This window comes from Manis pentadactyla, chromosome 9 (genome assembly GCF_030020395.1).
Source record: "Manis pentadactyla isolate mManPen7 chromosome 9, mManPen7.hap1, whole genome shotgun sequence".
Lineage (NCBI taxonomy): Eukaryota > Metazoa > Chordata > Mammalia > Pholidota > Manidae > Manis > Manis pentadactyla.
The window spans coordinates 49,559,127-49,586,325 of record NC_080027.1 but is presented as its reverse complement, the minus strand read 5'-3'; the positions used below and the strand labels follow the sequence as shown (position 1 = coordinate 49,586,325).

The 27,199-nt window shown below is 36.7% G+C and overlaps 1 protein-coding gene across 3 annotated transcripts in view; it reads right to left on the bottom strand.

Annotated features, from left to right (window-relative positions):
• ZNF143 (zinc finger protein 143) overlaps positions 1-27,199 on the bottom strand; it is an 80,428-nt gene that overhangs the window by 26,407 nt on the left and 26,822 nt on the right. Inside the window, exons 2-11 of one of the 3 annotated variants that reach the window (XM_036892335.2) lie at positions 25,609-25,727; positions 25,108-25,200; positions 24,191-24,274; positions 23,606-23,689; positions 22,185-22,381; positions 21,378-21,452; positions 8,190-8,309; positions 6,892-6,967; positions 6,064-6,189; positions 3,685-3,864 (exon numbers count right to left, since the gene is read on the bottom strand). In XM_036892335.2, coding sequence (XP_036748230.2) covers positions 3,685-3,864; positions 6,064-6,189; positions 6,892-6,967; positions 8,190-8,309; positions 21,378-21,452; positions 22,185-22,381; positions 23,606-23,689; positions 24,191-24,274; positions 25,108-25,200; positions 25,609-25,720 — 1,147 coding nt within the window. In that variant the 5' untranslated portion in view covers positions 25,721-25,727. The remainder of the gene's footprint in view (positions 1-3,684; positions 3,865-6,063; positions 6,190-6,891; positions 6,968-8,189; positions 8,310-21,377; positions 21,453-22,184; positions 22,382-23,605; positions 23,690-24,190; positions 24,275-25,107; positions 25,201-25,608; positions 25,728-27,199) is intronic. The other 2 variants (XM_036892333.2, XM_036892334.2) reach the window with 2 other exon arrangements.

Here is a 27,199-nt window from a genome sequence, read left to right as displayed (position 1 = left end):
GAACATTAGACAAAACAAAGAAATACAAGGAATTCAGATTGGTAAAAAAAGAAGTCAAACTGTCACTATTTGCAGATGACATGATATTGTACATGAAAAACCCTAAAGACTCCACTCCAAAACTACTAGAACTAATATCAGAATTCAGCAAAGTTGCAGGATACAAAATTAACACACAGAAATCTGTGACTTTCCTATACACTAACAATTAACTAGCAAAAAGAGAAATCAGGAAAACAATTTCATTCACAACTGCATCAAAAAAAATAAAATACCTAGGAATAAACCTGACCAAGGAAGTGAAAGACCTATACCCTGAAAACTATAAGACACTCTTAAGAGAAATTAAAGAGGACACTAACAAATGGAAACTCATCCCATGCTCTTGGCTAGGAAGAATTAATATTGTCAAAATGGCCATCCTGCCTAGAGCAATCTACAGATTCAACGCAATCCCTATCAAAATATTCTAACAGCATTATTCAAGGAACTGGAACAAATAGTTCTAAAATTCATATGGCACCACAAAAGACCCCGAATAGCCAAAGCAATCCTCAGAAGGAAGAATAAAGCAGGGGAAACTTGCTTCCCAACTTCAAGCTCTACTACAAAGCCATAGTAATCAAGACAATTTGGTACTGGCACAAGAGCAGAGCCACAGACCAATGGAACAGACTAGAGAATCCAGACATTAACCCAGACATATATGGTCAATTAATATTTGATAAAGGAGCCATGGACATACAATGGCGAAATGACAGTCTCTTCAACAGATGGTGCTGGCAAAACTGGACAGCTACATGTAGGAGAATGAAACTGGACCATTGTCTAACCCCATATACAAAAGTAAACTCCAAATGGATCAAAGACCTGAATGTAAGTCATGAAACCATTAAACTCTTGGAAGAAAACATAGGCAAAAATCTCTTGGACATAAACTTGAGCAATTTCTTCATGAACATATCTCCCTAGGCAAGGGAAACAAAAGCAAAAATAAACAAGTGGGACTATATCAAACTGAAAAGTTTCCATACAGCAAATGACACCACCAACAGAACAAAAAGGCATCCTACAGTATGGGAGAATATATTCATAAATGACAGATCCAATGAAGGGTCGACATCCAAAATATATAAAGAGCTCATGCACCTCAACAAACAAAAAGCAAATAATCCAATTAAAAAATGGGCAGAGGAACTGAACAGACAGTTCTCCAAAGAAGAAATTCAGATGGCCAACAGACACATGAAAAGATGCTCCACATTGCTAGTCATCAGAGAAATGCAAATTAAAACCACAATGAGATATCATCTCACACCAGTAAGGATCGCCACCATCCAAAAGACCAACAACAACAAATGTTGGTGAGGTTGTGGAGAAAGGGGAACCCTCCTACACTGCTCATGGGAATGTAAATTAGTTCAACCATTGTGGAAAGCAGTATGGAGGTTCCTCAAAATGCTCAAAATAGAAATACCATTTGACCCAGGAATTGCACTCCTAGGAATTTACCCTAAAAATGAAGCAGCCCAGTTTGAAAAAGACATATGCACTACTACGCTTATTGCAGCACTATTTACAATAGCCAAGAAATGGAAGCAACCTAGTGTCCATCAGTAGATGAATGGATAAAGAAGAGGTGGTACATATACACAGTGGAATATTATTCAGCCGTAAGAAGAAAACAAACCCTACCATTTGCAACAACATGGATGGAGCTAGAGGGTATTATGCTCAGTGAAATAAGCCAGGTGGAGAAAGACAAGTCCCAAATGATTTCACCTATATGTGGAGTATAAGAATAAAGAAAAAACTGAAGGAACGAAACAGCAGCAGACTCACAAAACCCAAGAATGGACTATCAGTTACCAAAGGTAAAGAAACTGGGAGGATGGGTGGGAAAGGAGGGATAAGGGGGGGAAGAAAGGGGCCATTATGATTAGCATGTATAATGGGGGGTATGGGGAGGGCTGTGCAAGACAGATAAGAGAAGTAGTAATTCTACAGCATCTTACTACACTGGTGGACAGTGACTGTAATGGGGTTTGTTGGGGGGACTTGGTGATGGGGGGAGTCTAGTAAACATAATGTTCCTCATGTCATTGTAGATTAATGATATCAAAATAAAAAAATAAATAAATAAAAAGTTTCTGTACAGCAAAGGACACCATCAACAGAACAAAAAGGAATCCTACAGTATGGGAGAATATATTTGTAAACGACATATCTGACAAGGGGTTAACATCCAAGATATATAAAGAACTCACACACCTCAACACCCCAAAATCAAATAACCCTATTAAAAAATGGGCAGAGGATATGAAAAGACACTTCTCTGAAGAACAAATTCAGATGGCCAACAGACACATGAAAAGATGTTCCACATTGCTAATTATCAGGGAAATGCAAATTAAAACCACAATGAGATATCATCTCACACCAGTAAGGATCGCCACCATCCAAAAGACAAACAACAATAAATGTTGGCAAGGTTGTGGAGAAAGGGGAACCCTCCCACACTGCTCATGGGAATGTAAATTAGTTCAACCATTGTGGAAAGCAGTATGGAGGTTCCTCAAAATGCTCAAAATAGAAATACCATTTGACCCAGGAATTCCACTTCTAGGAATTTACCCAAAGAAAACAACTTCTCAGATTCAAAAAGACATATGTACCCCTTTGTTTATTGCAGTAGTATTTGTAATAGCTAAGATATGGAAGCAACCTAAGTGACCATCAGTAGAAAAATGGATAAAGAAGATGTGGTACATATACACAATAGAATACTATTCAGCCATAAGAAAGAAAGAAATCCTCCCATTTGTAACAACATGGATGGAGCTAGAGGATGTTATGCTCAGTGAAATAAGCCAGGCAGAAAAAGACAAGTACCAAATGATTTCACTCATATGTGGAGTATAAGAACAAAGAAAAAAACTGAAGGAACAGAACAGCAGCAGACTCCAGAACCCAAGAATGGACTAGCAGTTACCAAAGGGAAAGGGACTGGGTAGGATGGGTGGGAAGGGAGGGATAAGGGGAAAAAAGCAGGTGGGGGAGCATTACTATTAGCACACATAATGTGGTGGGGGGCATGGGGGGGCCTGTATAACACAGAGAAGACAAGTAGTGATTCTACAGCATCTTACTACGCTGATGGACAGTGACTGTAATGGGGTATGTGGTGGGGGACTCGGTGATGGGGGGAGTCTAGTAAACATAATGTTCCTCATGTAATTGTAGATTAATGATACCAAAATAAAAAAATAAAAAAGAATTATCCTGTATAGCTTTCCCCGAATGCTTCTCCCATTCTCACTGAGATGATGCTCCTCTTTCTACTCCAACAGCATCTCCTTCATGTAACAGGAGACACTCTGCAATAATTAAATGTCTGCTATCTCTCTCCAACTCAACTGCTGTCGATAGCGTCTCATCTCCCTCTATATCTCTGATGCCTGACAGGGGAACACAGAGCAGATGCTCAGTAACTGTTTGTTGAATAAATAAATGCATAAATGCTAAGGTGAAGTTTTTTAAATTGCTTAATCCCTCTGCACCATGCCAAGTGGCAGCAAGGAGGGAAGAGATTACTTGGAAATGGTTGATGGAAGTTGAATGATGGAGTTAAACTAAGTCTTGAAAGACAGAAGACCAAGACCAAGATAAATCAGAGACTGTTACCTGTGTGTATCCTCACATGGTTTTTATAATTGGTTGCACTGGCAAATGCCCTCCCACATCCTGGTTCTGTGCAGTAATAAGGTCTTTCTCCTGTGTGTGTCCTAATATGCACTTTCCTGATATTTGATGTTGTAAAAGACCGACCACAGCCTTCAAAGGGACATTTAAAGGGCCTTTCTCCTGAAAACACAAACGGGAATAAATTAAATGGTACAAAAACACATAGAAAATTAGAATGTCTTCTCTTCAATTCAACCTGGGTCATATGCAAGACTTTAGTCTTCTTGTATTGAGCTTCTCTTTCAGGAATTTTTTTCCTTCTGTAAACAGCATCTTCTACTTCAAACTTAAATTTACAAAGGAAAACCTGAATAGTATTCAAAGCTCATTACTGATTACATGACTCTTCAAGATGGTACCATCCAGATAGGCATATTTAAAAAAGAGTTGAGAAAAGCAGAGAAGGAAATATAAAGAAATGCAAGAGAAAAATAGAGTCAAGAATAAAGATTAAGTTAAAACAACCCTAGAATCCCCCAAAAGCTTATCTCCCACTTATAATACATTGAAGAAAAATAATAATATGTATTTTTCAAATTTAGTGTCTGGTACATAAATACATCAAAAATACTTGAATATTTTATTTTTCTCATCATCTAAGCTTATGAAAAGGTCTACTCTGCCAATTCCTTTTCTCCAAATTTGCTTTATATACAACCCCAGAACCCAAAAGGCTCAATTGTCAAGCAGGAAATAGCCTTTGCTTTTGATTCCCATGTGCCTTCTCTAGAATGAGCTCAAATTAAGCAAACAATTTTTAGTTTAGAAAAAAAAAAGTGTGTGTGTGTAGATAGATAGATACAGATATCTGTATCTATTTATCTATGTATAAGGTTTTAAGTTTGTTTTTTTTCTTCTGATCAAGTGAAATTACAATTTACCTGTTGGTGGAAACCATTTCAAAGATTTCTGCCCTCAAGTATGAAATCACTTAAAAAGGAGCAGGAATCTTTGTTCCACTCTTTAACGAAAGTTTTTTTCAATATGTTAACATAAGGAGAACAAAATTTATCTTGAGTAGGACCCCTCTCCTTTCTGGACCTAGACAACCTCTAATGTTTTCCAGGTTCTGACATGCTATGATAAGGCATAGAACACTCTAACAATTTTCACTGTGCTGTATGTGCCAATCCTCTGACTGTAGCACATTGCTTTGTTTTTGTACCACAATCATTTATGTTTGTACTAGAAGTCCCTGAAGCCCCTTGCTCAATCCAACTGTATGCCAATGCAAATACTTATGATTTAAAAACTGGTGTATGAGTATGTGGTTTGCTGAATGAGTACTATCTAAGGACTCACAATTCCCACGTTTTTGACCAAATGTTAATGGAACTAGATTATGGATTTATGTAACCTTTATATAGTAAGTTGGTATCATATAACAAATCCAAATAGAATTTTCAGGAACTTGGAAACACCTGCCTCTGATAAAATGGATAAAAATAAGTGCAAAGAATGAAATAGAAGCTGAGACCTATGGCTTTGTTCCTGAAAAATTATAAAGTAAAGCCAATTTGGGGTCATATTTGAACTAAAAGTTAAACCTTAATGACTGACTGATTCTGCCATGGAAATTCGCTAAAATTTTTCAGAATACTTAGAAGTATTTGGGCACAAAGTTATCACACTGTCTGTAGTAAAACACCTATGGTAAAATCTTAAACTAAATTATCTTATATTACTTAGTCAGCAGCTTATTATAGCATCTCTTATCAACAATTTTGAAATTCTTCCAGCTCTGATCCAAAGCAATTATAATACCAGTTCCACAATCAATCAAGTATAAGGAAGGAAAGAGAGGGGAAAGAAGAACAAAGTACTTTTTAAGAAAAGGAGAGAAGGAAATTAAAAGTAGAGGAGAGATGATCACAAGTAACAAGCCTTTCTTTCTGTGAGGCTGTTAGGGGTTCAGACACTTTCCTTAGCAGTAGCTTAATGTAGGAGAAGCAACACCAAATTGAGAAGAAATTGAATTCTTAGGCTCTGGTCTCAGTTGAACTAATAAGTAGATATGTAATCCTAGGTAAATAAGCCTGTTGCTCAGGAATACCTGAGAACTGAGAGGGTTTGTGGTCTAGGGCCACTGTTAGTCTTCTGGGGACACAAATCTCTTGGAGAATCTAATAAAGTTGTTTTGGGCTCTCATCCTGGAAAGAAGCATAAATGCAGAAACAGCAAACTGCATGGAATCTCAGGAGCTTAAGAAAAGCCCCTGATGCTGACTTCTTGACACTCTTCCAGATGCTCTTTCCCCAAGTCCCCACCCTGCAGACTAAGAACTCCTGGCCTAAATATGATAGTTACTCACACCAGTACCTGTATGAGTTCTGATATGTTTCTGTAGATCTCCTGAAGTTTTGAAAGATTTAGTACAGTTATCTTCTGAACACCTATATGGCTTTTCTCCTGTATGAGTCCTGACATGACTTTTTAATCCATAACCTTTAAGAAAAATGTAAAAGAAATTTTATTACACAAGCATGTCCATTGCAAAATATAGTAAACACCAAGGATCTAATGCTAGGCAAAAACAATAGTATAACTATTAAGAAGGCATTAAGAGTATGACAGGTTAGGACTATCATGCTGAAAACTCAACAGTTTCACTGTTGTCCAGAAGAGGTTATGTGTGTTTGCTTTTTTAAAGTGCCTGATCTTCTTAGGTGTTCATAACTCTTATCCCAAAATCTTGGAGTTGAATCAAAACATGGAATGGGAAGTAGGAAATCAGGAGGCCTTGTACTTGATCTTGGCCCCACCAGACACATCCCTTGGGCAGGCCCTGTCCCATTGCTAAGTCCCAGATCCCCATTGTTCCCTAAGGTCTACCCTAATGGTAAGTTCTGTACCAGCTTTCAATGCTCAGTTTTTATTTTGCTAAAAGAAGAGCACATCTTGCTAAAAGAAAGCAGAATGTGGAGTGAAACATCAAATAGTAGGCAGAAACAGGTCTGAGGAGAAAACTACAACAGAGATTGAGAGAACAGAGCAAGTAGGACAAGAGGCCGTTAAGGGAGAGCCTGAAAAACTGGTCATTGTGTGTCCATTAATTCACACAGGGGCGAGGGGTCAGTTCCTGCCTTTGGTCTCTCTCTGCTTGACCCCTAGATGGAAAAAAACTAAGTTAAAAATTCATGTGTTTACCTGTTGCAAATGCTTTCCCACAGCCTGAATGTTCACACTGATAAGGCCGGTCTCCTGTGTGTGACCTCTCATGGACCTATCATTAAAACACAGGCATGAATCTACTTACTTTAAGAGATGCTCTCAACACAGACATATTTTTCAGTGCTGAATTATTTTGTTGTTTGTATGTTATTTTTGAAAAACAAAAGATAGCTTTTTCAAAAACTACATTCCAATAATTCTCAGTACAGACTTAAAAGTTATATATGATAAAAAGTACTCATTTTACATAAGAAACAAGGACAGTGGTGGTTTGAGCCTTTCCAGAGTGATCAAAGGTGTCTGTATGTAACACAGACATGGTGAGAGCTGGGAGTAGAGTGTAGGGAAAGATGCATAATGTCCCGTTAAGAGTGTGGAGGCTCCTGCTCTAAAGGCCTCAATCTGAGGTGAGGGTACACCACAGACTAGTGGTATGGCCAGGGATTTACCTTCTTCAAGCCTCAAGTCCTCTCTGTAAGTGGGGTCATAATAGTACATAATAGCATCTATCAGAGAGGCCTGCTGTGACTAACAAATAATTACAACAATGGCCAACATTTACTGAACCTTTACCACACACCAGGCCATTCTTTTCAGTACTTTACATGTGCAGTATTAACTTATTTAATTCTCACAACCACTCTATGAGGGAGGAATTTTTATTATCCGATTTTATAGATAAGGAAAATGAGGTACTATGAGGTTGAGTAACATGCTCAGGTTATATACCACAAACTGTGGAGATGGGCTCTAGGACTGCTACTCCAAATGTGCTAAAGGCACACTTCCTGACACACTGTCAGTTATTCAATAAATGTTAGCTATGGTTTTTATGAGCCATGGTACTTTGTGTTTAGCTGCAATCAAAATATCTGGCCTATATATTTGAAGAGAGGACAAACTGACACCAACTTTTACTAGATTTTCAGCAAATCACCATAACAGAGTAATTATATACACACCTCTCATATAATTAAATAAATTTCACATTTGACAAAAATGTATTCAAATACATAGAACACCTATAGTGTGCCAGGGAGTATGCTGGACATTAAGGAGACAGAGGTGAAGAAAATATAATCCAAACCCTCAAAGTTTTGACAGTTTCTAAAATCTGCATGAGCTTTCACGTGTCTGCGTACGAGTGTAAATATGTGTCTGTATCTTGATAAATGGGAGAAAACAATGGTGTTTGAATGCCTCAGATATAACATGTCAGCATTTAACGTCCCAGGTGTTCTCATAACTAGAAACAGCATTTCCTTTATATATACCTTAAGATGATGAGCTGTTGTATATAATTTTCCACATCCATCATATTCACATCGAAATGTCTTCTCGCCACTCTGTTGAGATTTAGCAGTTACTCTTGTTGCATGTCCTTGTAAGACAATCTAGGGGAAACAAAAAGGATGATTTAAATTATTTATATGGGGTATATAGCACAGAGAAGACATGTAGTGACTCTACAGAATCTTACTACACTGATGGACAGTGACTGTAATTGGGTACGTGGTGGGGACTTGATAATGGGGAAAATCTAGTAACCACAATGTTGCTCATGTGATTGTATATCAATGATACCAAAAGAAAAAAAATTATTTATATGGGAATAAAATAGATGACATTACTATTTTCAGAATAAAAAAAATAAAACTGCAGTGTGGGTTTCCAGACTTAGGCCATCTTTTTATGAAGATTCTATCACACTGCCAGTTAGGTTAATTCTGTTTCATTCAGCAGCTCTGGAAGAAATCAAAAGGAGATCCACAAGAGGGCACAGCTGGAGCTCAAAGATCTATTTCCACTCAAGAAAAATCAACCCAAAACACCTCCATTGTATGAAGGTATTCTGTGACATACTCAGGGGAAAGAATATATATAGGTATTTTTAGCACATGTCCCCAAAACAATGTAAAAAGTATTTTCAATTTCAAAAGCAATGCAAAAGAGGAGTTGGGTCATCTGAGTCACCTACGGGAGACATTACAATCATATGATCCTAGTCTGTACTTATATTCAGTAGAAGATCATTTTTCTGGGACTCAATGCTACAAGACTTCAAACAATTACACTGGCAAGAGGCTTTTTAAAGATGGTCATCTATTTTAGAAACTAAGATACTATAAAAAGTGGAAATGTAAATAAAATAGAGAATAAAACAATAGAGAAAAACAACGAAATGAAGAGGTGGTTCTTTGAGAAAATGAATAAAATAGACAAACTAGGCTTATCAAGAAAAAAAGAGAAAGTACACAAGTAAACAAAATCAGAAATGAAAAAGGGATAGTCACAATGAATACCACAGAAATACAAGGAATTATTAGAGAATTCTATGAAAAATTATATGCATAAATTAGAAAACCTAGAAGAAAATGACAAATTCCTAGAAATACATAACCTTCTAAGATTGGCTCAGCAAGAAACAAAATCTGAACAGACCAATTACCAGCAATGAAATTGGAACTGGTAATAAAAAAACTCCCAGCAAACAAAAGTCCAGAAACAGCTTCACAGCTGAATTCTACAAAACATTTAAAGAAGAACTAATACCCATCCTTCTTAAAGTATTCCAAAAGGTAGAAGAGGAAGGAATACTTCCAAACTACCAGCATCACTCTAATACCAAAACCAGACAAAGAAACCACAAAAAAAAGAAAATTATAGACCGATATCCCTGATGAACATAAGAGGCAAAAATCCTCAACAAAATATTAGCAAACTGAATTAAAAAATACATCAGAAGGACCATCCATCATGACCAAGTGGAATTTACTCCAGCGATGTGAGGATGGTAAAATATTCATAAATCAATCAACATCATACAGCACATTAACAAAAAGGATGAAAACCACATTATCATCTCAGTAGATGCCAAAAAAACATTTGACAAAATTCAACATCCATTCATGCTAAAACTCTCAACAAAATGGGTTAGAGAGGGAGGGTACATACCTCAACATAATAAAGGCCATATATGACAAACCCACAGCTAACATTATACTTGGTGGTGAAAAGCTGAAAGCTTTTCCTCTAAGATCAAAAAACAAGACAAGAACGCCCAATTTCACGACTTTTATTCAACATAGTACTGGAGATCCTAGCCACAGCAATCAGACAAGACTAAGAGATAAAAGGCATCCATATTAGCAAGGAAGAAGTTAAACTCTCACTATTTGCAAATGGCATGATATTAGATGTAGAAAACCCTAAAGACTCCACCACAAAACTATTAGAACTAACTGAATTCAGCAAAGTTTCAGGATACAAAATTAATACACAAAAATCTGTTGCAGTCCTATATAACAACAAAAGAGAAATCAGGAAAACAATTCTAGTTACAACTGAATCAAAAAAGATTAAAATACATAGGAATAAACCGAACCAAGGAGGTAAAAGACCTATACTCTGAAAACTAAAAGACGCTCATGAGAGAAGTTCAGGAAGACACCAGGAAGTGAAAATCTATCCCATGCTAATAGACAGGAAGAATTAATATTGTCAAAATGCCCATCCTGCCAAAGCAATTTACAGATTCAATGCAATCTCTATCAAAATACCAACATCATTCTTCAATGAACTAGAATAGTTCTAAAATTCATATGGAACCACAAAAAGACCCTGAATAGCTAAAGCAATCCTGAGAAGGAAAAACAAACCTGGGGTTATTACACTCTCTAACTTCAAGCTATACTACAAAGCTACAGTAATCAAAACAGTATGGTTCAGGCACAAGAACAGACCCAAAGATAAATAGAACAGAACAGAAAGCCCAGATGTAAACTTAGTCTTATATGGTCAATTAATATATGATAAAGGATCCATGAATATACAATGGGGATAAGACAGCCTCTTCAATAACTGGTGTTGGGAAAACCAGACAGCTACATGCAGAGAGTGAAACTGGATTATACTGTATAAATCCATACACAAAAGTAAACTCAAAATGGACCAAAGACCTACATGTAAGACATGAAACCATAAAACTCTTAGAAGAAAACATAGGCAAAAATCTCTTGAACATAAGCATGAGCAATTTTTTTCTGGATACATCTCTTTGGGCAAGGAAACAAAATAAAAAATGAACAAGTGGGACTACATCAAACTAAAAAGCTTCTGTACAGCAAAAGACACCATCAGCACAACAAAAAGGTAACCTACAATATGGGAGAATATATTCATAAACAATTTATCTGATAAGGAGTTGACATCCCAAATATATAAAGAACTCACATACTTAAAAACCAAAAAAACAAATAATCCAAATAAAAAATGGGCAGAGGATCTGAACAGACATTTCTCTAAAAAGGAAATAGAGATGGCCAACAAGCACTTGAAAAGATGCTCCACATCACTTAATCATCAGGAAACTGCAAATTAAAACCACAGTGAGATATCACCTCACACCAGTTAGAATGGCCACTATTCAAAAGACAAGAAATAACAAGTGTTGGCAAGGATGTGGAGAAAAGGTAACGATCCTATGCTGTTGGTGCAAATGTCAATTGTTACAATTGCTGTGGAAAGCAGTACAGAGATTCCACAAAAACTAAAAACAGAAATACCATTTGACCCAGTAATTCCATGTCTAAGAATGTACCCGAAGGAAACAAAATCCTTGATTCAAAAAGATATATGTACCCCTAGGTTTATCACTGCATTATTTACAATAGCCAAGTTATGGAAGCAATCTAAATATCCATCAATAGATGAATGGATAAAGATGTGGTATATATACACAATGGATTATTATTCAGCCATTAAAAAAAAAAAAGAATTCCTGCCGTTTGTAAGAACATGGATGAAACTAGAGAGTATTAAGCTAAGCAAAATAAGCCAGGTGGAGAAAGACAAATACTATATGATTTCACTTATTTGTGGAATCTAAAAACAAAGCAAAACCAAATGAACAAAACAGCAATGGACTCATAGACCCTGAGAAGTGCCTGGTGGTTACCATGGCAGAGGGGGGTTGGGGTGGGTGGGTGCAGAGGGTGAGAGAATAGAGGGGCACAAAAATTCTCAACCATAAGTTGGTCACAGGGATGGTACAGCATGGAGGATATAGCCAATGATTCTGTAACATTTTCCTATGTTGACAGACAGTAACTGCACTAGATTGTGTATCAAGGATACTTCAACTAAAAAAATGAGTTAACAACAAAAAACTGAAGAATGACTTCCTAGTCTGTTGGCCATGTAGTAACAATGCTGCAACATCCTATCTGTGCAGATTGTTGCACATGGCTCAAAAATGACTTGTTAAAAACTTTTCACATTATAGAAATTTCAAAATAATGGAGAAAAGATAAACATGACCACAGAGATACTACTGATGCTAAAGGCTGAAGGAGGAATCTGAAAATTAAAGGCATAACAAAATTAAGATGACCCTGATAACTTTTTCCAAAGAGTTATTAGAATCTCTTTGGTTTCTATTAAAAATAACTCCTATTTCCAAAAGAGATTCTGTCATACCCAACCACTTGCAGATTAACATGGAGTTTTGGGTAAATAAAAATTTTATAAATGTGTTTTTAATTTTCTGATGCCTTTTTATCCCCACTTTCAAAAAATGAAGATGCTTTACAGAATCTGATTCTGGTATGAGAATAAAAATTACTTTTACTTATATTACTAAATATTTAGGTTTTTAAGTAAAGAGTGTTTTCTCCATTTTCAGGTAAACCCAGATATTTTCAATTAGCACAAAACTATGACTTCATACATCTAATTCATTTACATGATATATTTACATTAAATAAAATGCTTTTTAAGATATATATATATTTTTAATAAAGTATCACTAATATACAATTTTATGTTGGTTTCGAATATACAAGACAGTAGTTCAACAGTTACCCATATTATTAAATCCTCACCCCCTCTAGTGCAGTTACTATCTGTCAACATAGTAAGATGTTACAGAACCATTGACTATTATTCTCCATGCTCTACTACTGTCCCAGTGACCAATTTACATTGTGATTGAGAATTACTGTGCTCCTTTATCCCGTTCATGCTCCCCCAACACCCACCCCAACCCTTCCCCCTTGGTAACCACTAGTTAGGGTGTGTATATTTTTAAAACTTCTTTACTTTTCACCATACTGCACCTGACAAAATAGCTTTTAAAAATCATTCTGCTCTTTTGGAATAGAGCTACTTAAAACTCTAGGAATGGGTCAGGTCATCACCATTCTGGTAACGATCTACTACAGTAATACACATGTCTAAATGGTAAAGGGAGAGACAGGAGGAATTACTGAAGCTAGAATGAGGATGGGAGACTAAGAAAGGCCCAAACACGATGATAACAGGATAGAAGACAGTGGTTCAGTATGCCAACATGGACACTATAGCTATACAGAATCCACCTTAGGCTTTTTCCTTATAACTACTAAATCAACTAAAAAATAAGCAACAGATCTCAATATAATTGCTAATTTTTAAACCATTAATTTAGCTATAGTGTATCCATTCAATGTTACAGACTAAATTCTCTGAATAAAGGTAGGCCTATGTTGATAAAACATTTAGATAAAATGTGGGCACGATTCCCAGGCCTAAGGGACATGCTTATAGACTTTAAGAATGATATATAAAGAATACATAATCAAAAACCTTAAACACCATGGGAAAAATACATTGCAAAATGCAAAATAAACAAAACCAGGAAAGGAAACTTTGAACCTTATATACCAAGCAAATGCCAGGTCTAGCAAACATAATGCTAGTCCTAGAATACTTATTGATTTAAAAACAACAAAAACATACAAAAATAGTAAAATATAAAAAAAAATTAATGTTTTATAGACCCTGAGAAAAAGAATTTTCAGCAAAGTACAGAAGTTTAAAGCATTTCTTTAATTTTGTTGTTCTTTATTGTGGAATAGCTCAAAATGTCACTTCTGTTTCAAATAACAGAATTGATAACTGAGCAAGGAAACATAATTTGGATTATAAAACTCTTGCTTTAATAAAAATTCCTTAAACAGAAAAAAAAAGGATATATAATTTACATATATGGACCTAGCTTATAGGCATTCTCACAAAAGTCCAGTACAATAAGCACCTATAGCAACATCCAACTAGCAAAAGGAACGTCTTGAAAGAAATCCACTAAAATAGTAACATCCTACAACATACAAAACTTGGAAAAATTTGCTAACAGCCAGCAGAGACAGAGTCAAAATGCCAGTTTGCTTTTATCCAATACATAAAGTGCTTGAATGGGATGGGATTCTCTCCCATTTCATTGCAAATGTTTCCTTGGAAAGCCTTTATCTCTCATTCTTGGCTAATATTTATCTTCTCAATTCTCAAACATTTGATTCTAGTTAGAACCTGCTTTGTGTTCACCATCTTTCTCTTTTCCTTTTTCCAATCTAACCTTCCCTTCTATCCACCCCTTATCCCACTCTCACCCCTACCATGGCAAAAATTCTGAAATAAATATTTAACAACTGACTGGTAAAGTGCCTACTTCATACAATGATAAATAAGAATATGGTCCCTGCCTTAGTAGGGCTCTCATTCTAGCCAGTGAAACTGTCCTATAAATGAAGGATTATAATTGAATATAATAACTGCTACCACAACAGCCCATGCAAAGTTCTATGGAGGACAAACTTTGAAAGTGAGGAGAGCTGCATGGTAGGGTCAGCTGTCCAGAGATAAAGTGTGCAGGCTTAAGACAAGAATGAGAAGAGCTGACCATGTAGAAGGAAAATTACAACCAGAAGGATGGAAGTGTGTCTGGAAGAAATGGAAACAGTATGAGAGTACTGTTTGTATAATAGCACAAACAACACGAAAAAGACAGGAAAGTGTAGGACCACACTGAGAAGGTCTTTAGATGCCATTCTGAAGTGTAAGCCTTGATAGTGAAAGCAAAAGGAAGACATTAAAAATTTTTAAGTCTGTAATTACCCAAGATAAGCCTGTGTTTTAGAAAGATAAATCCGGTAATGGTGTGGAATAGAGTGGAAGACAAAAGGGGCAAGGGGACCAAAAGAAGTCTGTATAAGCATAAATACGGACTGAAGAGGTGATAAAAACCAGCCTAGAACAATGACTTTGGAACAGAAAGCAGCAGATGATTCTGTAGATATTTAAGGGCAAACACGGAAAGAATGCAAACTTCAAAAGCTTAATTAATAGGCTAAAGCTATAACAGGTATTTCAGGGTTATACAGTATTGGCTATATGTAGTCTTTGTCAATAAAACAACCTGATACATTATCACAAGGGAAGTGTCTCAAGGGCAATTTAGAAGCTAACACCCATGAAATACTAACCAGCTTCTAAAACCATCTGCAGAAAATGACTTTGTTACTATTTATGATTAATTTATGTTCTAATAATTAAGAGATTCTTAACTCTGCCATAAATTCATCCCAAAACTCACAAATTGTGCAAGTCATGTAGGGCCTGTTTGCTTATCTGTATAAAGAACATATTGTACTAAGTCAGTGATGTTTTGTCTTTTTTAAATAGTCAATTTCCTTTGCCAGATGAACTCTTACACAGCATTCCATTGTGCAAAACAAATAAAAGCATTCCTGCTGCTGCTGGTCCAGACAGGTGTGGGTGGCTTAGAGTTCTGCCAGTCCCTGAAGGACCTCAAAGAAACCCCAGAACCCCTAAAAATCACAGTTTGAAAACCACTATACAAGAAGATAATGCTAGGTCCCTTCTAGCTTTAACATTCTAGGATTTCAAGGAGGTGCAAATCCCAGTGGTAAATAAAGGGCTGGTTCTCTAAGACTGAATTCCAAAGTGACTTCAATGATAAAGCAGTTAACTACCATTTACTGAAGAGTTGCTTTTATGTGATGCACTTTGCATGTGCTGTCTTACTGGTCCTCCATGACTATACAGCAAATTAAATAATATCCATGATTTACAAATAAAAATGAGGATCAGAGTGCTTAAGTAATACCACACGCCCACGGTCAAAGGCTGGGAAGTAGTATTTGAAGCAGATTGGTTCAAGAGCTCAAGCTATTAACCCACGAGGCTTCAAGATGCTGTAGCCTAGTGGTACTAACTGGCAGAGCTTCCATGGTCACACTGAGAGACCTGATAGGGTTGAGGATAACTTGTGTATTTTACTGCCTGGCTCAGTACCTAAAATGCCATTTATTATACTGGCTTAATGCCATGCACATAAAACTTTTGTTATTTGATGTATGTAAATTTATGTATTAGGATGTAAATAATTTCTATTCTTATGGGGAACATAAAATGAAAGCAGCTTAAAGAATTCTTTAAAGTATGTTATCTTTCAAGAAAGGAATCATAGAAGTGGCAATAGAGGGACCTTCAGGGAACCATGTGACACATCAGCATTGCCAAGAATACTTTAGAAACAAACAGAAAATCTCTACAAATTTCTAACAAGGATTACTACTAGACAGTGGTCCTTCACATTTTATTTTTGACCCTTTGTATCATTTGGATTTTTTAAATATAAAAATGATTACCTTTTCTCTTTAAAAAAACATACAAAAGGGGCTGGTGCTGGCAGCCACTGGCAGCTGCAGCGGCTGGTCCCCTTTAAAAAAATAAAATAATAAAATAAAATAAAAATAAAAAGATATACAAATAGCTATGAATATATAAGGTAATTGGTCATCTTGGGTTTTTTCTTTTCTTCTCTGAATTGAAAAAAAAAAACCTACTAACTGTATTGGTTTTTTAAAAAAACGTGTGGTTCCATCCCAGACCTCCTGACTGAATCTCTGGAAGTTGGTTTTCGCCATGGATTATTTTTTAAAAGCTCTATAGTTCAATCTTATGTTTGCCCCTGATTAATAACCACTAATCTGATACCTTTTTTTAAAGAGATTTCAAAAAAAGAGACTTAAAAAAAGCAAGGTTCACTTGCTCAAGATCACATAGCTAGATAAAAGTACAGAAAATGTACATGAAATATAATCCACATTTAAACTGCCTACACTAAAAAGGTTTTGGAATAATTATCCAACCCATGTTCTAGGAGAATCTGCCACCCCAGCCAAAGACTCTGATAACCAGAGAAGATGGTACATATAAGGCTGCCCAGTGATATATGCCTTATGTGGCCAGGTTAAAAAGTCAAACAGTCCAGGGTAGAGTAGGAAGTGAAACACTGTAGTGTAAGTGCACGAGTGAGCAGGCTTCAGAAGGAGATAAGGCGAGAAGGACTCAGGAGACAGCGGTACCTCGGAAGTCAAAGGCAAAAAGAATTTCAGCAAGAAAATGGTCCCCACAAACAGTGCAGAGACTGAGAATGTGCTCTTCATTTTGCCAAGCTGGTGACCAGGTTTCAGTGCAGTAGGGAAGACAGAAGCCAGAACGTAACAGGTTCAAGAGTCAGAGTAAAGACGACAACACCAGCATTTTAAAGCTCATTAATTTTCCAGCAAATAGTTTCTCCATGTCTTTTATTTCATTATAAAACAATATAACTGTATGATATAAGGTTTGGAAATAAACAAAAAAACTCACTCATGATTTATAAATTTGAGCAAAACCACTGTATGTGGTCAATTTTCTCCCAGCCTCTAGCCATTTGAGTATACCTCTCTTCAAGGTACTATCTCTTAAGAAACCTTAAGGTGAAAACCTTCAAAACAACCAACATGTCCCCAGAATGCATCTATAGCTTTCCCTCAGTATTTATCTTAATTCAAAGCATCTCTGCAAGAGCACAGCACCAAATCACAGGCCTCAGACTCAAAATGGGGGCTGTGTGTGGTTCCTAACATTTCCGAACTTAAATGTATCTCCATACCCTTTAGAAACCCAATTCCAGCAAATCTAGTGTCAAAGTTCAGAGCTCAGCCAAGTGTTTCTCTGCCCACAGAGACTTGTGCAGCCTTCACCCAAAATGAGCAAGTTCTACGGGTTCAGGTCACTGACAAGTGGAAATGAAGTGGGCGATCATCCCATATCACGTAATTTACTTACTAGAAGCAATTTCTTTCTTACCCCCACCTCATGCCAAACACTCTCCAGGCCTCAAGTCTCTGAAGGACACCTTCGCAGCTGGGCATGAGGACAGTGTGGACTAGGAAGGTTCTAGTCTCCCTGAGCTCCACCTTACCTTCAGGTCAGCTTAACTAGCACTGAAAGGAGGCTGGGTTGCCTCAGGCATTGAATTCCTTCTCCCTCCCTGATACTCTGAGAATAAATCTTCTTCCAAAATTTGCCCTGGATCGAGGGGAGGAGGACAAATGGGTAAATGCATTTTAAATGTCAGCACCCAAGGTTTCGTATGGGAATTTTATAAGGGAAAAGATAATGCTGAAAGTGGCGACATGGGTGAGTGAAGATTTAAGATGAACATGGACGGACCTTAGAGATGCAGGTCCTGGGTCAAGTGAAATCAGACGGAGGAGACAAATACCAAGTCATCTCACTTACATGTGGAATCTAAAAACCAAAGAAATGAACCAAAAAGCAAAACAGAAAGGGACACATAAACACTCATAAACAGAGAACAGAACGGTGGTTGGCATAGGGAGGGGCTGGGGGGAAAGAGGTGAAGGGGGAAATAATCCATGAGAAGGTGGGTGCCTTGACCTGGGTGACAGTCACGTGAGGCGGATGCCTGTCGGAATTCACCGGGCTGCACGCTAAGATTTGTGCATTGTGATTTATGTACCTCCATTTTTAAAATAATGAAATAAAATCCAGATTAAAAAAAAAAAAAAGTCAAACAGTCCACAAATTGTCCTTCCCTAGAATTTGACCTAAGAAATTAAAGGGAAATCTTGAGTTGGTTGGGGGTGAGAAAACTGAGAAAGCAAGGCTGTGATGAGCCATACAGCAAACTCAGTGACTATGCAGAGGAAGCCAAACTGCAGAGAAAAGGGAACAGAAATGCCAGGAAGATGGGAGGAGGACAAAAAAGAAGTGAGATTCGCCTCCAGTTCTGATTCCTTTGCATTTCTGGTTCCTGTGAAGCCAGCTGTTCAGCAATTCCTGTTCTTGGCTTCTTATAATCTCTGCTGTATCCTTATAATCTCTCTCTTTTCTTGAACTAATTGCCTCCCCACGAGCATGGATGCTTTAGATATCCTTAGATCTTTCTTGTCCTGTGAAATCTTGATTCATGTAAGAGATCAGCTCAGCAGCACAACCAGTACATTTATGTTAAAGATGAAAGATAAAGCTCTCAACTCAAGGCATTCCAATGAAAAAAATTTGGAGCTTTGAAACAAGACTATTTACAAAAAATCTAATGTATTAGCTACAGCTCTCTAAACTCAGCCAAAGTTACAAGTTAAGCAATTCTGACAGAAGTATAAGTACCAAGAGACAAGCCAAGAAGTTAAAGTTGCTACTTATTTGCAGCGGTTCTTTATGGATATTTGGACCTTTTAATATCATGTAGTGGGCCCTCAACCTCAAATATGGTACTCAATTGTTTTAGAAGCTGGAGGATTCATGAACTTCTGGTCCAGCACTAATGAAGAGAAATATAATGAGCCACGTATATAATTAAAAATGCCCTACTAACCACATCTGAAAAGTAAAAGGTAACAGGTAAAATTAATTTTAGTAATTATTTTATTTAACCCACTATGTCCAAAATACTATCATTTCAACATGTACTCAGTATGATAAATGATTAATGAGACATTTTACATTCTCTTTTTCATAATGAGACTTTGAAATTCTGTATGTGTTTATACTCAGAGCACATCTCAATTCTGACTATCCACATTTCAAGTGTTCAACAGCCACATGTGGCTACCATAAGCACAGCACAGATCTACTCTGTAAGGGAGAAGTACAAAGGGCAAAGGAGAAAAAGGTATGTTAAAAAAAAAAATCCTATTCAACTTGTATTGCTTTGTCTACTGGCACCAATACCAAATGATCACATGTCTGCAGATAAAGAGCAATGAGGCTTCTAATAGTATTTTGCTTCAGCAGTTCTGAATTCCTAGTTATGTTTCAGGGTTCATAAAGTAATTATTGATGGCAATAGACTTTTATGATAATAGTATATTATAATGTCATATGGCCCCAATGGTAAATTCTCTCATTTTTGTTAAGATCCATTCTATATTAGTTTATTACAACTATAGTTACAACTGTCTTTCTTTAAAGTATTCTATTATTTAAAACTTAACTGTTAGGCACTAATGAGACAGAATCCTATTGGGCCACTTCGAGACCTCCATCTCTTCTAAATATTTACATTGTACCTGCATTTTAGAAGAGTTTGACTTAGGTGTATTTGACATACTGCAGTATAAAAAATACTACAGTCTCATTTTATGAATTCAAAGACTTCAAAATTTTGCCAAGAATCACAAGGCTTTAGAGCTGATGGGCTTACAGACTACAAACTGTGTTTCTACTACTGCCACCTGATGGCACTACTTCAGTGGGTAAACAGAAATAGTGGCTGTTCGGCAATGTTTAGAAGCAAATTTCTACCAGTGATATCAGTGATTCCTGTTATTTTATCATTTACTATTATTATAAATGTAAAAACTTCTTGATAACCCCTAATAATATCACTCAGTATCAGTAAGTGATGATGTTAATGCTCAAGTTAAAAAGTGTGGCTCTGAAGCAAAACTTTAGGAGTTAAATATGATAAAACGCTCAGAAGAATGCAAAAAACTGCTATGAGGGAGCAGTCAGTAAAATATTAGAGATAACTGTTAAGAAAATAAGGAGGAGCATTAAAGCAAGAATATGCTATAATGACTTTATAAGCTCCAAGTACACCCACTCACCCAAACACGTAATTCAAAACAGAATCTTGAATTATGGAGGTTTTGAATTTTTGATTTGTAGGTCCCCCAGAATGCACCTGTGACTACTTTGTACTTAGTACAAAACTTCTGGAGGCACTGCTGCTCTAAGCTGTTATCTGGATACCAATGACTGGACCCAGGGGAACATCTGAATCAAGGGCAGTCAACCCGTGGTTACATGCAGCCCAGGGAGCAGTCTGGTACAAAAAGTACAAACAGCTTTGCCCAGTAGGAACAATGATAAATAGCTAGGCTGAGCCTTCTCTCCAGAAGCTGCAAAGGAAAGTGTGGAGGAAATCAGCTAGAAGCTGAAGAAACAAAAACATATAAAAACCAAAGTGGTAAGGGCTAGTTAGCATAGCAATGATGGAGTCACAGAAGAAGGAAACATAGACTGCCATTGATGTGAGTAGTCAGAGACCACATGGTCTCCAAAATTACCTTAGATTCCAGAACACAAACTTCATCTGCATTTCTGGGATATTTTGATGGCTTTAGTGTCGCTTTGAATTCATATAATGAATCCTGAGACCTGAAGTAGTTCAAGAAAGCTACTACCTACCACATACCCCGTTTTTCTGAATTGGTTAAGATTTTCCTAACGAGGTAGTGAGTTCCCAATTCTTGCTTTCATCCATAGAAGAGTGTACAAATGCTAAGAGAAAGAGTCTTATATAGAAAAGTAGCTTTACAGACCTGCATTTTTTTCTCTTGCTCATTTTCTCCAACCATTCCAGTACCTGTTACACTTTCACTTCCATCAATGGACACCTATAAAAATAAAAGTTCCACATTTCGATAATTGTTTAGGCTGGGTGGTAAGTACATGGGGATTCATTATTGTTTATCTTTGTGTATGTTTGAAAATTTCCATTATAAAAAGTGGGAAAACTTTTAAATTATATGAAAGATACATATTTAATGCAAGGGAAAAAACCCAGTCCTTCTGATGTAAAACTTAACTCTCCTTCAACCTTTTCCAATCTCAAATTTCTACTTCTTAATTCATAGGCGGTTCAAGCTACACTTCATTATTTCTTTTATGGTACTCATCCTTGAATATATCTGCTTGTGAGTCATCTATGAGTTATACCCTTTTCTATAAGCTCTTACTACATTCCCTTATTTTTCTTCAAATATTTATTTCTACAATTCACTCTTTTAAGATAAATGGTCTTCTCCTAAATGTTGATTTTGACTTTGAATGGCTAGTTTCTTATTTCATAAAGTATACTTTTTTGCTTTCTTTTCCTTTAATGAAAAATAGATACTGGTATAACATGGAAAAGACAAGTAGTGTCTCTATAGCATCTTACTACGCTGAGGGACAGTGACTGCAGTAGGGTGTGGGGGGTTACTTGATAATATGGCTGAATTTTGTAACCACAATATTGCTCATGTGAAGCATTTGTAAGATTGTGCATCAATGATACTTTAATAAAAATAAATAAAAACAAAGATGCTGTTATCTAGGAACATTCTTGACATTGTAAAATGCTGTACCTTTGCTGCATACTGTTCCAAAGCACTGATGGTGTCAGGGTCAATTGTGGCATCCCCAGTGTGCAGACCTGCCACTGTCCCATCAGCCTGAATTGCCAAGATGGTGTCAGACTGCGGGACTTGCACTGTATGGTGGATGTAAGCTGTAGTGCCATCTTCCAACTGAACTGCCTGTAATGCGCTCTGGTCGTAACTATCTGAGGGAGTAGAAGAGCATGGCATTAAATTAAAAGTAGTCTGATAAACGTTACATATTTAGAGAAGCAAGGGAATGACTCAATCCTCAACAATTCTGTGAGGTGGGTATATTTATCACCCTTACTGTACTATTTATCACCCTTACTGTACAAATGGGAAACTGAGGTTTGGGGAAGTAACATCACTCTCCTTAGAAACCAATAAATAAAAAGAAAAACTAAAAAACTAACAATTAACAGTCAAAATCAGTATGTAGAGAAATCAGGATCTGAATTCATGTTGGTATGACTACTAAGTCCATAGTTTTTTTTAACTGTCTATATAACCATACCACAATATATACAGTATGTGAAATAGATCTAACCAATTACAATGAACCCTGATTAACGCCCCCTGATAAAGAAAAAAATTCAGATTTAGTTTTTCTTAACTCTAAATTTACTTACAAATTTAAGTAGTGTAAATTTTAAAAAATTTTCTCCTTTGCAACTAAACAATCTTTCTAAAACACATTATGTCATTCTAGTAATAATAATCATGGCTGACATTTATTGAGCATTGCTAGGTGACATTTATGTTCTAAATGCTTTACATATGTTTGCACATTTTGTCCTCACAACTACCATATGATGTGGATCTTTACTGTAACCCTCATTCTATAGATGAAACTGAAGCACAAGGGGGTAAAATAATTTGCTCAGGTCACAAAGCTAAAGGACAGCAGACCCACATTTGAACCCAGATAGTCTGGCTACAGAGCTGTACTCATTACTCCTGTGCATTCCACCTCAAGCCCATTCCATCTCCTCCATACACAAAGTTAAAAACATTAATACTTTGCTGTATTTGCCTCCGATAGTTTTAAGTTTGTTTGTTTTTTTTAAAGATGAACACAACAGGCAAAGGACCTTGCTAAAGAAATTATATTTAAGAGGAAGAAAAAATCAGCAATTTAACTATCAAATGTTCAATTTCATATTTTAAAGGCAGTCTCTATCTGAAGTCTTCAGGGACCAGGGGTCTGCTATTCCAACCTGTTACTAGACAGCTCAAATTATTAGAAACTTTTTTCTTAGACTATGCCAAAATCCGTCATCTTATATTTCAGAGAACAAACACAATTCTTCTTGATTTATCAGCACTTCAGCAACTAAAGGCAGGTCTTATTTTGCCCACACCCCCACCTATCTCTTATTTTATTTATATTTCCAAAGCTATTTTACCTTTGGAGGTATGGTGAATAAATGCTGTAGTTCCATCTTCTAACTGTACTGCTTGACCATCTTCTAAACGCAAACTGTCCCCTGCTCAAAAACAATGCTTACATTTAGATCCCATGTTTTCCAAGTATATTCTAACAACTCAATAATAAGAGTCAATAAACCATTAAACACATTATAAAACCCATACGTGCTTTATGGGTCCTTAAACATTTAAGTAATCTCAGTAAAGCTGCTGTGAATAAACGTTTGAAGGTAAAAAGAGAATAGCTGTTTTAGGAATATGTATCAAGGGGTAAGGAGAGTTGAAAGAAGAGAAAAACAAACAAAATGAGATATTAAGATTTAGTTCAAATAAAAGAACTATTCACTTAAGACTGTTGCCTATTTATCTATAGAGTTCAGTCCACTAACTTTTCTCTATTATTTAAGAAGATCTCAGCTAAGTTAAAATGGTCTTTAAATCCTCTCTTTGACATCTACCTATCTCCCTCTCAGAAGGAGGACTAGTGATCAGGACCAAGTTTAGGCAGTAAGAGGCAGCTGCAGGCACCAAATACTGAAGGAGATTAAGTATCAAATACTTACTACTTTTAGGTATAGGTACATGTTGAACGTAGGCAGCAGAACCATCTTCCAACTGAATGACCTGGCCATCTATGAGTTTTCCATCTGGCACAAGAAGATTTAAGCCAATGTATTAGCACAAGCAAAAATCTGTAAACTATACAATTTCAAAATTATTTCAACTATAAAAACATACACTACTTAAGATCATGTTCATCTTGATTCTTCCCTTAATGTTCTGAGGCAATTCAATAACATATCCAGTGATCCTACAGAAAGCAGACAATCCTCCCTCAGCCATCCTTCCTCCCCTCCAATCCTCAGTTAGATAAGTTTAAGAGGAAGAGTGGCTCATCACAGCAAGCTACATCAGTTGAGCCTCTATATACCTTTCAGAGCCACGTAGGGACGGTGACCCTGACTGTGGGAAAGCTGGAATGGGGAAGATAAATAGGTATGTCAGTGTATGTGAGGCCGCATGTCATTCTCATCCCTGGGGCAGTAAGTCTCCTGAATACATAAACGTGAGCTCTGTAGGTTTCCATAGAAGTAAGTTTGAGAACTGGGCTGTTTCTTGGAATAAAGTGAACACTGGTTTAGAGATGTTATATAAGCAAAACCTAATGTCCTTATTTTTATGCATGTTTTGTAAAAACATTAATAACTTAAAGTAAAAAAAGCAAGAAAGGTCTTACTAGAAATAGGATGAGAACATTCCCCACTCCCCTTTTCACTACTAGCTTTGATATCTCAGAGTATATTCCAAATTATCGCCAAAGGTGTCCCCAAATTATCAAAACAAAACTTAAGCAGGAGCTTTTTAAAAATAACATGCCATACAGCATCTCTAGAAGGAAAGGGGTTATAGTTACTAGGTGCTCAACTATGAGGTTATGAATTGTTCACATTAACCAATGAGATGCACATGAGGTACATACCTTTAGAATTGTGTTGTATGTAAGCGGTAGAACCATCTGCAAGTGTTACTGCTTGTAAGCTTACACCTTCCATATTTTCTAAATTGTCACCATCTATTACAAAAAAAAGTTATTTTCTATAGATAACTATCATATGTGCATACTGTTTAATTTTTTAATGAAAATTAGGCAAAGGGCAGATTGCTTAACTTAGACTCAAGTGGGATTGCTTCCAGCATTTACAAAGAATATTTCCCCGCCCTACTGTACCCAACATCCACACCAGGTAAAAATGCTCATAAAGGCTTAGCCTTAAATTCTGGCTCTGCAAAATAAATAAATAAAATAACAATAAATAAAAATAATAATAAAATCCTGAAGAAAAAAAAAAAGGCTTAGCCTTGTGTTACCCTTAGCAAAACAAGGAAGAGGGAAGTGAACACAGTGTTTTGAGTTTTCATTTTCCCTTAAGATAAATGATACTTCCAAACCCACATGACCCCTCCAAACAAGTCTGCTCACCTGCCACAGTTACTGCCTCTGTCAGGCACAGGGTAACATGCTGAGCTTCCATCCCTCCTCCAGGAAACTCTGTCATGCCCTGAGAATCTCGATTTATTTGAGCTAACAACATTTTCTACCTTGAAGAAAAATACAGGCACTTGAGAACAAAGAATAATACATATGCAATAAAAGCTACAAAGAATATTTATGAGCCACAAAAAATTCCTGAGGAAGAAAACTGTTTTGAAATAAGCTGAAATTTCACTTAATATGCAGGGTAAGAGTATTAACCCCAAAGTACAAGGCATGTTTTTCATTAATTCATCAGTAAACTATTGGGCACTAACAAGACTTGCCTATTGATTTTGTACCATGTTTAAAATTTCTATACTTAGAATTCCAATTTTAAATGGAATCCATTTACAATCCATCAGCAATCCTGTTGACTCAATCTTCAGAATCTATCCTAAATCAGACCAGGTCTCACAACCTTCAACATTACTTCCCTGATCCAAACCACTTACCATCTCTCACCCATGGTACTGCAGTAGCATCGTAACTGGTCTCCTTGCTTCTTCTGTGACCTCCCCAGAGTCTCCTTTCAACAGAGCAGTCAGAATGCCCTTTTGAAAGGAAAGGTTAGATCATGTCCTTCTTCTGCTAAAAATCTTCTCATCAAGGTAAATCCAGAAGTCTTTACACTGGCCCATGAGGCCAGTGATCTTGCCCCTCACTTCCTACTACTCTCTGTCTCGTTTATTCCATTTCAGCACACTAGTGTCCCTGTGTTTCCTCAAACACACTGGGTGTTCTGCTGCCTCAGGACCTTTAACTTTGATGTTCCTTCTGCCTGAAATATTCTTCCCAATATCTTCATTATTATTCCCATTTCAAGTCTTGAAGAATGTCACCTCAATGACAGCTTCCTTGTTCACCTCATTTCAAACTGCACTTCCCACCCCCCAACCTTGATATACACTATCCCTCTCCCCTCCTTTATATTTCTACACTTATTATTTGATTTATTACATGTATTTACTTATTTATCTGTTTTTCCCCTCCACTAGAATGGTCAAGGATTTTTATCTGCCCCCTGCTGACTCTGGTGCCTGAAAAGTACCTGGCACACAGTAGACACACAATAGGTGCTGAATAAATTATTTAATTAATGGCTCTTCCAATTACCACCACAACCCCCCTTCCTCCCTTCTCCCACCTCCAGGTCCCATTACTTCTGTGGACCTTGAGTTGTCTCAAAACAGGAGTTAGGATTAGCTGCGTTGAGCCAGGAAAGTGGACCAGAGGATCTCTTGGGGACCTTTTCATATATAAAGATTTTATTTTAGCATCAATATTTAAAAGAGCAACACACAGATAGCAGTAATAATTTGCTATCTATATGATTAGGACTACTTGAAGATTTCTGTTTTATTAGCACTATAAATTGCACTCTCTTTGGATTAAAGCCAGGAAATGTGGTTCAGACTCACAGAAATATCAGTGCTGTGATAAAAGTCCATCAAGGGCTGACTTTTCAGAAATTCCTGAAAGATTCATAATCTACAACTGTTCACAGAACAAACTAACACTTTCTTACTACCTCTAAGGA